The following is a 15,756-nucleotide window of genomic DNA, read 5'->3' on the forward strand; positions in this document are numbered from 1 at the left end:
TTCTCTGTTTCTTGGATGTGGATGGGTCTCGTGACTTGTTTGGCCAATAGGACATAGCAGAGGTGAAGAACTTAGCCCTCAAGATAATTTGCATGCTTCCAATTTCTTCCTTGGATTCCTGACTTTGCCATGAAGACAAACCCTGGATCCCTGCTGGAGAATGAGAAACTGCATGTAGAAAGAGCCTCAGCCAGTAGCTGGCCAACTCCCAGAAACCGAGCTACCCAGTGGGCTGTAGCTGACCGCAATCACCTGAGAAGCCCAGCAGAGACCAGAAGAACTGCCAGTCAAGCTTATCCCCAAATACCAAACTGCACAATTGCAAGCTAAATAAATATTTATTGTTTTAAGTCACTATGTTTTGGGGCAGTTTGTTACATAGTAGTAACTAACTGGTAACAGAAGTTCGTAGCCTCTGCCATATTCCTTGAATCTTTTGCCTGGTTTCAGTATTAATGCCCTTGACCTTGGTGACTTTTGGGTAATGGTCAGGGGCTGAGTTTTAATGGTGAGAAATTCAGTACCCACCCCCCCCCCCCACCTCCCGCTACAATTAGGAACATGGAGATACTTGGGCAGTTTATTGGTAGATCCAACAAATGTGTGAAACATATTTGATGTGAAAACTGATTTACTTAAACCTAAGGTGAAGTCCTGTGAGTACACCCTATGCACACACATGTGATGAGTGAATTTTCTAATTAAAAGTAACAAGAGAGGCTGGTTTTGACCCTGATGGTGCTGATTGTGTTTCCTTTCACCTTCATCATCATCTTAGTGGTATGGAAGATTTACAAGGCAATTTAATGAACATTACCCCATTGATATTCTTAACCACTCTGTGAATAAGGTAAGGTAAACATGGTGATGCCCATTTTGCTTATTCATAGATTAAAACTCCGGGAAATCATAATCAAGACTTCTGGTTGAATTCTCTTTCCAGAGCTCCTCCATGCTACCCTTTAGTGTGCAACTCTGTGGGAGGCAGCACATTGCCGTTTACTATAAACTTTCATTTCTCCAACCCTTGTTTGGGGAGAGTATAGTGATGCCTGAAGACAAAGGCTAAATTTCACGGTGAAGGGCAGTAGGCTTAGGCAATCGTTTTGGTATTGCTTTGCATGCAGCTTCTTGCTCAGCACCAAGGAATGCAGAGGTGCTTTTCACTAAAAAATGATGGATCCAAAAAATGATGGATCCAAAAAATGCTGGGGAGCAGATAGAAGGCAGCACATTTCCCTACAGCAGTATTTAGGAGGAGATGCTTAGGGAGCTGGAATGAATCTTGTGAAGGTGTTGTCTTACGTAGGACTCTTTGAAGAGCAGACCCTGAGACAAGGTTTTTGTGCAAGTAGTTTATTTGAGAAGATATTTCAGGAAAAAAAAAAAAAAAGAAAAGAAAAGTAGGAAAGGTGGGAAAGAGATGGAGAAAAGCAGATAGCCAGTAAAGTGATTGATAATTATCAGGTGAGTTATCACATGAGCAATTAGAGACTGATTCAGCTGAGGAACTCTGGGAGACAATGCAGAACACACACCTTGGAGTTATCCCAACCTGGGGCCGAAGAGGCTGGGGTATCCACCATCCATCCTTAACCATTCTTGAAGACTGCTTGCCGGGCCATTAAAACTTCAGCCCTTTTGGCTACCCCTGCCTCATGGGAGAGAATTACATGGTTCTTCACTGAAAATAGACTTTTGTGAACAGAGGTGTGGGCTGAGGATGTGGGGACGGCATCAGCAGTGGCTGCTAGAAGGATATGGGCCAAATTTTTCTGATTTCTTTTTGGAGATAGGATCATAAACTCAAGACAATAAACTCCATGAATAGAATGGTCTTGAAGCTGTGTTATCGCAAGAGCAGACCTTACCAGACACCAAACTTGCTAGTACCTTGATCTTGGACTTCCCAGTATTTAGAACTGCGAGAAATAAATTTCTTTTATTTATGAATTACACAGTCTGTGGTATTTGGTTATAGCAGCACAAGTGGACACACTCTCCTATCTCATATGCGGTGTACCCACGTCATCGAGCTGCATTTGTCTACAACATTTACCATTCCACATACTTTATATATTGTCATTCTCTCTCCCCTAGCTTGAGTGCAAGTTCAGTTAATGCAAGGAATTTTCCCTGCTTTGTCTGTTTGCTTTTTGTTTCTCGTACTGCTGTTTTCTCAAGACCCAGAAGGGGTCCTGATATATAATGGAAGCTCAATAAATATTTCTTGGATGAATGAGTGAATGAAAGGTAGGTTCACCAGAACCTTCTGCTATGACATCTAGTTCATCTTTCTTTGCTTCTCCTTGTGGAGCCAAATGTCTCCAGGAGTTTCTTGGTTCGCTGAACTCACAGAGGTGCACTCCTGAAATGTATCTTCCATTTATAACTTCTCTATAACTCTATAAGTTCAAAGATACGCACATCTGGTTTAAATCACACCCACATCACTTACTAGCTGAGAGAGCTTGTTCAAATAAACTACCAATTTCTTCATCTGCAAAATGGGGCTAATAATGCCCGTTTTGCCAAACTGCTGGGTTTTTTTTTTTTTTTTTTAGAAGAGTTTAATGAGTCAACATAAATGAAGCACTTAGGACAGTGCCTGGCATGTACTAGATAGATGATCACAAAATACGGATTTTCTTTCCTTTCTCTTCTCTTCATTTTCAGTGCAATCATCAATTTATTAGTGAATTAGTGACACAGAGATTGGGGAAAGTTGGTGAAAGCAGAGGCTGGAGGAGGATGTGGAAGGAGGGTAAAAACAGAAATGAGAGTCTAACAAGAGAAAAGGGACTCTGTTACTGCAATCTGGGGCCACCCTTCACCTTCTGGTCTTTTGCAGAAGGGTCCTCTGTCAGTGCCATGTATGAGGGAGGTAGAAGATTGAGCTTTCACAGTGTTCCACATTGCCCTAATCATTTTATTTCAAATGTACTTTCTGAGTTGCCACATTACCCAGAGCTGATTCATCCCTGGGGCATATGTCTCCCTTTAGCCTAAAAGAGATGACAGCATAAAAGCCATGGCTGGATAAACTCAATCATCAAAAGAAATATGCTTCAGAAAGGATCATGTGACAGGCCTTAAAGCAAAATACCTGTATCTTACTCTTCATGTATCTAGTGAGAGGTTTTAATTACTCAAATGATGCGGAAACACACTCACTCATCTGGTTAAGAACAGATGGAGTTTGGAACAGAATTTTCAAATGTGGCCCATATTTGACCCCTTGGCAGCTTTGACATAGGCAGTAAATTTATTCACTTTTCCCATCTTCTAGCATCCTTTCTACTACCTTAATTTTAAGGAATAGTTTGTTATTACTATTGGTCCTTAGAATAACTTCTAAGAGCCTCTGGCTACTTATAGAGCCTGTTCTCAGGCTTGGGAAAAGGTTAAAGAACTGCACACCTTTACTGCCATCATTGTTCTTGCTCCTTAATTGCTCTCGCCAAACCTCCAGAGATGCTTTTATGGATAGAATTATCTGACAGCCAACCAAGGCAATCTGCATGGCTACTATGGGAATGTAGGGAGAGGTGGAGGAGGTGGCAGAGGTGACGGAAGCGGTGATGACAATGCTGGCAGAGGAGATGGTGGTAGTACAGGTGGTGGTGGTGATGGTGGCAGTGGCAGTGACGGTGGCGATGGAGGCGATGATGGTGATTATAATGGCAGTGGTAATAAGGGTAGAGGTGATGGGAATGCTAGTTAAGATGATATAGAGGTGGTAGAGCCAGTGGAAAAGGTAAGGTAGCGGTAATTGAGGCAGTGGTGGTGTTAGCAGGAGTAGGGGTGGTGATGGTGGTAGACGTATTAGTGGCGGTTGTGGTGGGACAGGCAATGATATTGGTAAAACCATGGGGAAAGAATAAAAATCTTACATCTACACAAAAACTTTTACAAAAATGTTCATAGCAGCATTATTCATAATAGTAAAAAAGCAGAAACAATGCAGATATTCGCAACCTGATAAATGGATAAACAAAATGGGATCTATGCATACAGTGGAATATTATTTGGCCATAAAAAAAGAATGAAGTACTGATCCTGATATGACATGGAGGAACCTTGGAAACATACTAAGTGAAAGAAACCAGTCCCTGAAGACCACACGTTGTATGATGCCATTTATATGAAATGTAAAGGCGAATCTATAGAGATAACTAGTAAACCAGTAGTTCCCTAGGGCTGGGAGCAGTGAGATGGGAGTGACTGATAATAGATATGGGGTATTTTGGTGACAGTGATAAAGATGTTCTAAAATTGGATTGCACATCTTTGTGAATATACGACAAAATTTAATTATATATTTAAATGGGTGAATTTTTACAGTGAGTCAGTAAAGCTATTTAAAAAAACATGGAGTCAGTGGTGATGCAATAGTGAAGCCCTCAATTTTAGATGGTGGAGATTCTGTAAAAAGGAAAGAATACTGGAGTTGACAGGCACCGGATATACCTGGATCTATGTAGGGCCATGACTGGATATCATAGATTCTTTTCCTATGAATTTTTTTTTTCTGTGTCTTCTGGATAACTACATTTTCTCCCTTAGCCAACACTGAACTCACAAGGTAATTCTAGAACAGGTTATGAGAATCAAGCCAAGTCAGTTGCCACTGGAATCATGCCTAAACCTTCTATTTTCCCCTACGCTGTCCTCGGCACACAGAACTGAATTTTAGTAGCTGTGATAGGGTAGCCAGGCTTCCTCTTCTTGTGTGAGTGCAAAAATCAGACGGGTCCATGAAGAAATTAAAGCAGATCATCTGGGGTCTATAATTTTTAATAATTTTAAACTAGCTACAAAATGTCAATCACTTCACAAACTGACAGAGGAGACAGGAGGAATTTAATATTACATGCTATAATGATATTTATCTCACAGTTTATCTATATTTCATTCATTTATATTATTTTTTAAAAGGTTTCTTTATCAGCTACTAAACATCTCAGCAATTTGGTGTGCATAGCTCTAGATTAAGCAACAAAGAATTGTACTGATAACAAACCACAGGGGAAATGGTGGTTAGTAAGAGTCAGCCTTATAAAATTTACATCCACACTGTTTCACGGCAAGATTGCTTTCTCCAAAATGTAGCCATCAAAAGCAGCAAACAAACCCTATATTACATCCATGTGACATAATTTCAGCCAAACATATATTTTGCTGGAAATGATTAAATGGTGAGTGTGTCAAATCCAACTTGTTTAAAATTCTTTTTTAAAAAAAGGATGATTATGATTTAGAAGTCTCTATATATTGACAGGAAAAAAAGTGACACTACTGCACTTTTGCTGGTATAACTTAATCTTGACAGTGTCTCAATACTGAGCATGCTTTGTTGTTCTGTTGTTGTTGCTGTTGTTTGATGTGTGTGTGTGTGTTGTCTCATCAGTATGCTACTGTCATGGAAAGTTTTTGTTTAAGTAGGAATCTAAAAATCTATTTAGTTCTCATGCATAAATGCATAAATCACATCACTTTTAGTGCAATGCCTGTTATGTAATTCCACATTGTCTAATCATGAAATCATAAAGACAGGTAACAGCCATGAGGAACCAAAGACAGCACATTTTGAGAGATTCAGAGCCTGACACTCAAAGAAAGGACCGTGGCAGTAGCTCTGTGGAATGTCACAGTTTTACAAGAACAATACTGTGTATTGAAAGAATCAACAGCACATTGAGCATTCCTAAATTGTTGTTATTCAGCAAATGCCACTGAGGAGAGAAAAGGAAAAATGAAACTCGAGACATCTTATGAAAGGAGTTAGAGCCACCCAATGACCACTATATACAACCTTTGGAAAGAAAGAGACCCAGAGAAAACAAAAGACACAAAGTATTGTTGGGAAGCTGACAGATGGCACAGGACAACATTCACAATGGGGGTGGACTGATGTGTGTTATGTGTGCAGACCTACTAGGTAACACCATGAGAAAAGCATGAAGGAGCTATCTTGCCCGACAGCATTCGGAAGAGAACACAGGTGGGCACATTTAACCACTTCCCAGCATCTTTGTTGCACGTTGGTTGGCCTCATCAATTCTGGTTTTGTTGGAATCAGCCTAGAAAAAAAGGAAAAGAAACAGAACTCAGGTTACCGCTTACAAATCCATTCACCCTTCTGGGTCCAGCTTCAATTCTTCCTCTTGGGTGAAACCACTTAAGACCTCCTTGGTCAGCGTTGGCCATTCTTTCTTTTGTCTTCCCAGAACGATGGCTATGGCTGTACTTGAACATGACCGGAGAAGCTTAATTTTCATTTTTAATAATTTTCCCTATCAGAGAACATAGGTTTATATATGATTTATCTTTCTATCCTGGAATGACACTCAGTGACATCTATGGCAGACATTCACATCTGTTGGACTAAGTTGAATTACACTTCTTATACAGTAAGATTCAAACCATGGCTAACTTATTAGCAGTATCATTTTGAACAAATTACATCTTGGATCTTCAGCTTTCCTGTCTCCTTCCTGAGAATGATAAAAAATGTTGCTAATGAGCATGAGCATGTACAGTGGACCCTTGGACATCATGGGTTTGAACTGTGTGAATCCACTTTTATGTGGATTTCTCTTTCTTTTCTTTTCTTTTCTTTCTTCTTTCCTTCTTTCTTTCTTGTGACAGAGTCTTGCTCTGATGCCCAGGTGGGAGAGCAGTGCTGTGATCAGGGCTCACTGCAGCCTTGATTGATTGCCTGGGCTCAAGTAATCCTCCTGTCTCAGCCTCCTGAATACCTAAGACCACAGGCATGTGCCACTATGCTTGGCTAACTTTTCTATTTGTTGGATAGATGAGGTTTCACTACGTTGCCCATGTTGGTCTCAAACTCCTGGGCTCAAGTAATTCTTCCTCCTCAGCCTCTCAAAATGCTGCGATCACAAGCATGAGCCATTGTGCCTGACTGGGATTTTTTTCAATAAATTTATTGGAAAATACTTTGGAGATTTGTGACAAGTAAGACAAGCTTGCAGATGAATGTGTAACTAGAAATATTAAGAAAATTAAGAAAAAATAAGGCATGTCATGAATGCATAAAATATATGTAGATACTAGTCTATTCTATTATTTACTACCATAAAATACATAAAAATCTATTATGAAAAATTAAAATTTATAAGACTTAAACAAACATAGACCATGCATGGTACTATTTGCATTTAAGAGAAATGTAAAGATGCAGTATTAAATCATAATTGTATAAAGTTAACTGCAGTCCATACTGTACTGCTCTAATAAATTCATAGCCACCTCCTGTTATTACGGGGAACTCAAGGGTTGTGAGTGTCCGCTTCAAATGCTCTGTGATGCTAATCATCCTCACCATCTCTCCAGTAAATTGCATAGTGCAGTAAAAAGTGATCTCTTGCAGTTTTCACATTTTTTAAAAATTGTGTTTAGCACAATACTATAAACCTTGAATAACATCATGGCACCCATACAAAGTGCCACTAATGATGCCAGCAGTGCTCCCAAGAAGCAAAAAAAAAAAGTCAGGACATGTCAAAAACAATTTGAATTGCTTAATGTGTACTGAAGATTTCAGACTGATGATTCATCTTGTAAACAAATGATATAAACTGATGATATCAATAAATACAAGAGTATTATCAATGTATTTTCTCTTCCTTATGATTTTTCTTAATCACATTTTCTTTTCTCCAACTTACTTTATTGTAATAATACAGTAAATAATACATAAAACATATATGCTAATGGACTTTTTATGTCATTAAGGCTTCTAGTCAACAGTAGGCTATTAGTAGTTAAATTCTGGGGAGTCAAAAAATTTTTAGCTACATGGGGGTTGACACCCCAAACCCCATGTTGTTCATACTATGCTCCACTTATTAAACTTTGACAACATCAAGATTAACAATATCAACTAGAAAATGTGTACTATTATTAGCTCCCTTTTTCAAATTAGACAAGCAGGCAGAAAGTATCTGAGCAATTTGTCTGAAGTCTTAGTACTAATAATAAATGAAGAAATCAGAGTCTGAATGTTAGCAAGCTGGAGTCAGAGTCCACACTATTCATCACTTACTGAGATCAAATGAGTTTATACACATAATGTGCTTGGAATAACGTTTTGGAAAAATGAAGGGCTCGTTAGTTTATCTTGCAATTATTGTTACCGTGTGAAACTTGGCTTGCTTCTAGGATGCTTGTTAGTTTTCAATGTGTACTGAAGATTTCAGACCAATGATTCATCTTGTGATGTGAAGACTCATATCTACGAGTTTAATAACTGTCTTGTCTTTAACAGGTGCACATTTTACCATGATTTTATACCTGGCTTGCTTTATCCTCTTGGTTGATCTCTTTACTACTTGGGTTATGTTTGCTGTATATGCAGCATGAAACATAGGGCTGCTACAAAGACAAATCTTTAAACTCCAGGAAATGAATGATTCCCATTGCCACTGAGAAAAATGCATCAGCAAGCAGAGGTGAAGACAACGATTCTGTTGAGGCTGTTGTTTTGTCCTCCCCTGACTGGTAATGCTGTCTATCCTTCTATGGCCTGGGAAGTAGAGGAGGAGGCTGCGAGGCAGTGTGGGGAATCCAAACTGTTTTTCTGTCAACCAGTATCACTCAATGATTACCAACTTTGCACCTATTGTTGTGTTTCCCAATTTCTACTGAATTGGGTCTTCTGTATTCAGTTCACATTGTGAATTCCCAGGACATTAGAATTATCCATGTTCAAACAGATATTTGCAAAGTTAAAATAAACATTTCTAGATTAATCATAGCTTTGAATTACCTGGCAATAGTCCTTTGCCATCTGTTTGGATAATTGAGACTTGATTTTTAAAACCAGGATTTACATAGTAAGATAAGGAATTTATTTTGGTTGTTTTGAACTACAGACTCGTATTTTTGACCTTGGCTTTCTCAACTGGAAAATGGATAATCTCTCCAATTTTACCTGGTTCTTAAACCCTCGTTTCTAGCTACAAATGGTATCAGAAATGACACTTCAGTGCAACGGAAAAATTACAGGATCAGAGTAATGTGAAATGTTTCTGTAGATTCAATTATTATGTTGCCAGACTGAACTCTGAGAAAAGCTCAAATAAGAACAATAATTCATTTAAAAATAATGGCATTTCTGAGGGCAAACATTCTAGGATCTCCTGTACAAGAATGCACTGAGGAGCCTTCACATGGGGATATTTGAAGTAAAGTGTGACGTTACTCTGTATATCCTCAAAGGATTTGGGAGGAGCTGAAACAGACTTATGTTCAATGAGCATCTGTGATTTCCACCTAACTTACTTCTGAAGCATATGAAAATTCCACCCCATGTAGTATCTGACACAGAAAGTACTGCATCTTTATTATATAAAAGAATTAGTTCCTTTTAGATAAAAATCTGGAATCTCCTTTTAGATGTCTTCCTGGTATTTGAAGAATGCCCCTATGATCACCCTACTTACATGCTGTAGGACTTTATTTATGACATCTGTCCCATTCCAGTTTTTATATTTCTATTTAGAAAATTCTAAATTTGCTGGCGTGCCTAACATATGTTACATGTTTGTCTCTGTGAGAAGGCCAGAATGACCACCAGAGAGCCAGTAAAATGTTAGATGGAGCTGTTCAGCCCATCTTCTGAACACTGGGAATCTCTTCAATTTCAGAGCATGGCAGGTCACTATTAGAACCCAGTTCAGACTTCCAGCCTGTCTGATCCTGGGTTTGAACGGTTCTCTTACTATCCTTCAGGTGAAGTAACCAGGTCACAGAACTGGTGATTGGCAAAACCCTATTAGAACTCAAAATTTTAGCTTTCAAATGCTATGTTTCCTCACTGATAGAAGAACGTGAGGACTGCTAAAGCATCAGCCTCACTGTATTCCAACATGTGGGTGTCATCTACCACTGACAAATTTATGACCATAGCTCACTACAGCCTAGAACTCCTGGGCAAGGGGTCCTCCCACCTCAGCCTCTGGAGTAGCTGGGATTCCATAGCCTAACATACCAATGGTAACTTTAAAGTTTGAACATTGCTAAGGTATTTCCTTAGCAACAGTTCTCATAAACCCTCTGATATAGGCTTGCCTCCAATTGAGTAAGTTTTCTGAAAAAATTATGTTTTTAACCTCAGAAGGTATATCTATGTATATCTATATGGGGTTGGTTATATATATATATGGTTAGGTATTTATATATGTAAATACCCTTAAGCAGAAAACAACATTTTTAAATAGAAAAAGTAATTTCTTGACAGTCCATGGGGATGTATTAAAAATCTCATTGTTAAGGACTCCAAAAATTTCACTGTTGATCTAAGTGATGAGAAAAGATCACGATTGATAGAACTGAGTGAAAGCTGCCGTTGGGATCATGAGAGACTATGAGAGAAACATCACATGACTCTCCATACCCCTGCAGTGTGATTGTAACTATGTCTTAGATATGCAGGAGGCTTCTGCATACTGTTTCCTGTTACCAGAAATGAGAATGTCAATGAAAAGGTGGAAATCTATTAATAATTGTGCAGTTGATGCGACACGATCATTTGGGGCAATGCTGAGTTGAAATGCACTCTATTTAAATCACGTGTGGATTTTAATTCTGAAAAACAAAAGGTTTTTTTTTTTTAAGTGTTGACTGGAAACTAATTATTCAAAGGCAATTAGACCCCTTTCCTACTTCTTAAATGGTTCTGTACTCAAGGAATGATACAAATTGAAACAGTTATTACCCGTCCACCTGCCTGGCTTCTGATTAAACCTTGTAGCTGCATATGTCTCTGTCCTTACAGTACACTGGGCTTATAAGAAAGCCTTCTCCCTAAAGATGAGAACTAGAAATACAAAGTGGCAGAATCAAGATGCCACTTGCCTTTCCAGAAACACATTTTCTTGCTTAAAGTTCAACTCTGTCAATAAGAGTTTGACCTTTCTATTAGTAAAGACTCTCTTTCTGGAAGCCTAATTGGCTTTGATGCATTATCTAGCTGCATCTGCAAGTAAAGTGGGTCCATTAATATAAAACGGATACTTCCTGTGTTTTTCAAATCATTTTTCTGTTGGAAGGCAGCTCAGCAGTGATTTCTTAGTTCATTATTCTAAGCCATAATGGGTTAGGTCAGTGTGTGTTGGCTCTAGTGAGTTCTGAAACTCTCAATATTATTCTAATATCTATTGATTTACACAGCTTTAAAAGCTTTATCATATGAAAGCCTTCTTAACAATGATAAGCATGCCATTACTTGCAAAAGTAAGCAAAACACAAATATTTTGCCAACGAACACTAAACTTTGCGCTCATATTGATCAGGCAAAATATACAATCAGATATTTTTAACATGGAGTAAGTACAACACAACAGGGCGAAGTGTTCCCTTGATGCCTACTTATGCCTTTTTCAAGTCATTGGAGGCTATGGGATACCAAGAAACTACTATTTAGACTTATGATTCTATAAATCTTTTTTTTTTTTTTTTTTNTTTTTTGGACGGAGTTTTGCTCTTGTTACCCAGGCTGGAATGCAATGGCGTGATCTTGGCTCACCGCAACCTCCGCCTCCTGGGTTCAGGCAATTCTCCTGCCTCAGCCTCCCAAGTAGCTGGGATTACAGGCACGCGCCACCATGCCCAGCTAATTTTTTGTATTTTTAGTAGAGACGGGGTTTCACCGTGTTGACCAGGATGGTCTCGATCTCTTGACCTCGTGATCCACTCGCCTTGGCCTCCCAAAGTGCTGGGATTACAGGCGTCAGCCACCACGCCCGGCCGATTCTAGAAATCTTAAAAGTATCTTTCTCTGCTTACCAAAATGGAATGAATTATTATGAGGAAATTCAGGATATCAGACAAAGAACTTCAACATCTCTCAGAAAATAAACACACAATGTAAGTTACCCACATTGAGTAGACTGTAGTTGTGCAATTATCATTAAATCTATGATGTCTCTATTTCTCTTTAGCATTTGGACATAAGAGTTTCTAATGAATATTCAAGACTCTACTGCTTGAGGAAAGGGTATGAAACAAGGAAATATAAATTATGTCAGATTTCTGTGTTGTAGAATATCAGGTTTTGGTGCCCTAGGTCTCTTTATAGGAACTTTCCAGTGTTTCTTCCTGATCTTTTCTAATTTTAAGCCCCCAAATCCACCCCTTTTCAGTCTGCTGCCTCCAGTCTTTCTTGTGGCCCACATTGACACTGTGGATCTTAGAGCCAAGTCTGGTGTCATTGTGTAAACTCGATTTTATCATATAAAATTCCCTATTTTGAGATCCGGGGATGTGAACTGTTAAACTGGAAATGAAACCTGGATATTTTTGAATTATCGTTAAAGCTTTGGCACTTATGAAAACAAAGATCATAATCATGTCCTGGCTAAACTGACCCTTCCTTCCCCCATTTTCTGATTCTTTCTTTACCACCTCCGCTTAACGAACTATTAATACTAACCATACTTTCAAGACTCAATTCAAAGTCAACTTATTCTGAGATTTTCCCGACATTTGCCTCTTGAGATCTTTCCTTATCTAATCCTGTTTAGCATTTTACCTGTGGATCTCTTAGTGAATTATATTTTGAGTGACAGAAAATTCATCTTGAGGCTCGTTGCCTCCCACAGGCTGTGAATTTCTTGGCAGTAGGGATTATGTCTTTCTCCTGTGTACGGGGCCCACAGTGCCTAGCACAATGCTTGGCCAACAGGAGCCTTTGAGAATATCTGATGGATTAAGTTTGATCTCTTATTTTTACTTTAATTCTGTTGCTGAATCCTATATTTTTCTCTTGGAAAATGAAGAACATTTCCAGCTATCAGTGCGCCTGAATTCAAGGCTGTGTTTTGAGGACCTTGTTAGGCCCTTCACACTTCCTGACGGTCATTTCAGAAGTGACTCGCAGTAGCGACTTGCTGACTGCCACGTGCTCACCTTCTCCATGATCCTGTCGATCTGGCGATTCTGTGTATCGATCTCATTGCCCATATCCAGGGCCATGTGACGGAGGTTCCCAATGATGCCGCTCACCTGCTCCAGGTTTTCATCCATTTCATTTTCTCGGGCATCATTTGTTACCCTGGGATCCAAAGAGCAAGTTTTAGAAGACAGAGGTTGGGAAACATATTGAACACCACGGACCCAAAGCATAGGGGAAATCTGTAGTCCTCTGGGCATCAACTTTATCTACAGTCTCCATCCAGTACAAAAACACATTTTAGCTTTTGTACATTTAAAAAATAATGTTTACAATTGCATTTTGATCCCCTGAATTTCTATTCTTGAAGAAGGTATATTAAATGGATTAATTTATCTACTTTTCTCACTCCTGCCATTATGTCATTTCCCCTTCATGTGTTTATTCCAATTTTTATTGTTTAAGGACGAAAACATTTTACTTGAAAAAACTTTAGGTCAGAGCATGAAGATGGAATTAGACAGAAATGGTATTCTTCTTTCTGAAATACCAACCAAAATTTCTAAGACTCTAAGAATACAATGAAAAACATATGGTGCTAAGTCAGAGTCTCTATGCTCATCTCTTTTCCCATTTGGGATTGACACCAATGGGAAGAGTAATGATAATTAGAGTCTGCCCCTTAACCCTGCTTGCTCCCATGAACTCCAAGGAGAGCTACTTGTTCAAGATGATTTTTATGTGCTCATATGTTAATACTGTGGGTTTGTAGTGGCATGGTGAATAGGTGATTTCAGCGTAAAAAGTTGTGACAAGGCCGGGCGCGGTGGCTCAAGCCTGTAATCCCAGCACTTTGGGAGGCCGAGGCGGGTGGATCACGAGGTCAAGAGATCGAGACCATCCTGGTCAACATGGTGAAACCCCGTCTCTACTAAAAATACAAAATATTAGCTGGGCATGGTGGTGTGTGCTACTCAGGAGGCTGAGGCAGGAGAATTGCCTGAACCCAGGAGGCGGAGGTTGCGGTGAGCCGAGGTCGCGCCACTGCACTCCANAACCCAGGAGGCGGAGGTTGCGGTGAGCCGAGATCGCGCCATTGCACTCCAACCTGGGTAACAAGAGCGAAACTCCGTCTCAAAAAAAAAAAAAAAGGTTGTGACAAAAGAGTATTGTTTCAGGTTGAGTGGAGTGGGAATGGGAGGAAGGAGCTGGCTCACAAAACACATTACATTTTTTCACAGTCCAACTTGAAAGTTAAAAAGGTACTTATTTGGCCGGGCGCAGTGGCTCACGCCTGTAATCCCAGCACTTTGGGAGGCCGAGGCGGGTGGATCATGAGTCAAGTGATCGAGACCACCCTGGCCAACATGGTGAAACCCCATCTCTACTACTAAAAATATAACAATTAGCTGGGCATGGCGGAACGTGCCTATGTCCCAGCTACTCGGGAGGCTGAGGCAGGAGAATTGCTTGAAACTGGAAAACGGAAGTTGCAGTGAGCCGGGATCGCGCCACTGCACTTCAGCCTGGCGATAAAGCAAGACTGTCTAAAAAACAAACAAACAAACAAACAAAAAAAAACCAAAGGTGTTTATTCCAGAATTTCCCCAGTATATATGGTATTGAGCTAAAAAATGTTCAAAAAGGTTAAAATCCTTCCCCTATGGTAACTCCCAATCTAGACTGGCTCATTACGGTTTTAAAAACAGCCCAGGCCAGAGAAAACTTAAAAAAAGGAGAACTTTCTAGCTTTTTTCCTGTAGGGAAGAAGTTTGTTTAAATGATCATCAACAGCTAAGACATACTTCTAGCTCAATGGTGCTTGGACCTGAGTGAATATCAGAATCACCTGAGGAGCCTTAATGAGCCACAGGTGCTGTGTCTCACTTCAAGAGATTCTGGTTCAATTGGTGTTCAATTAAAAGAAAAAAAATCTCCCCTGGTGATTCTAATGTGCAGCCAGGCTTGAGAATCCTTGGTCTACTTTCCCTGGGAGCAAAGGGAGAGCTGAGTTCTGAATTGGCTGATGTGTGTAACTTGAGTTTTTTTTTTTTTTTTTCTTTTTAAGAAAATGTCCCTGAGTCATAATTTGAGACTTTAAAATATATATATTTATTAATTGATTCATTTATTTTGAGACAGAGTCTCACTCTGTCACCAGGCTGGAGTGCAAGTGGTGCGATCTCGGCTCACTGCAACCTCCGCCTCCTGAGTTCAAGCGATTCTCCTGCCTCAGGCTCCCGAGTAGCTGGGACTACGGGCACTCGCACCATGCCCAGCTAATTTTTGTAATTTTAGTAGAGACGAGGTTTCTCCATGTTGGCCTCGATGGTCTCGATCTCTTGACCTCGGGATCTGCCCGCCTTGGCCTCCCAAAGTGCTGGGATTAGAGGCGTGAGCCACCATGTCTGGCCGAGATTTTAAAATAGATATTTAAGTTGGCTTTTGATTCTAGGTTTCAAAATAAATCATTAATAAAAAGCTTGTTATTCTCTATTTTCACTCCAAATCCATTCTTGGACCTTCTTTGCTCCGTGCCCTCAGAGGCTAACCTCATGGCTGTATCATCCAGCTTCTCTTACCCTCTGGCTTTTAATAGGCTTTGGCTGATGGCCAATGAGAAACTGGAGGCCAAGAAGAGTGAGGAGTAGGACTTTTATCTCCCTCTCACTCCCTGCTAGCTTTGGTAGTGGCTGTATTTCTCTACTGATGGTTCCTTGCCCACAGTCATAACTATGTTGGGTTCTGATAATCATCTCTTCTCCTGTCCCCCAGGACTATGGTGGTAAGAGCTTCCTGCTATTGGTAGCTTAGAAGTGCTTCACTATTCCTTGTTA

General features: G+C 39.8%; 2 protein-coding genes across 5 annotated transcripts in view; both read right to left on the reverse strand.

Annotated features, from left to right (window-relative positions):
* Positions 1 to 2,563: 2,563 nt before the first annotated feature.
* Positions 2,564 to 3,948, reverse strand: LOC108300956. The gene has a single exon (XM_017523948.2). It carries the CDS (start codon positions 3,869 to 3,871, stop codon positions 3,266 to 3,268), a length of 606 nt encoding a protein of 201 aa, XP_017379437.1. The 5' UTR covers positions 3,872 to 3,948; the 3' UTR covers positions 2,564 to 3,265.
* Positions 3,949 to 4,779: 831 nt separating this feature from the next.
* The window catches only part of SNAP25 (synaptosome associated protein 25), an 87,665-nt gene continuing 76,688 nt past the window's right edge, over positions 4,780 to 15,756 (reverse strand). For all 4 annotated transcript variants that reach the window (XM_017523944.1, XM_017523947.2, XM_017523946.2 and 1 more), the window contains 2 exons: positions 12,937 to 13,081; positions 4,780 to 6,083 (listed from right to left, as the gene is read on the reverse strand). In XM_017523944.1, the coding sequence (XP_017379433.1) occupies positions 6,015 to 6,083; positions 12,937 to 13,081 (214 nt within the window). In that variant the 3' untranslated portion in view covers positions 4,780 to 6,014. The remainder of the gene's footprint in view (positions 6,084 to 12,936; positions 13,082 to 15,756) is intronic.

This window comes from Cebus imitator, unplaced genomic scaffold, assembly GCF_001604975.1.
Source record: "Cebus imitator isolate Cc_AM_T3 unplaced genomic scaffold, Cebus_imitator-1.0 Scaffold31, whole genome shotgun sequence".
Lineage (NCBI taxonomy): Eukaryota > Metazoa > Chordata > Mammalia > Primates > Cebidae > Cebus > Cebus imitator.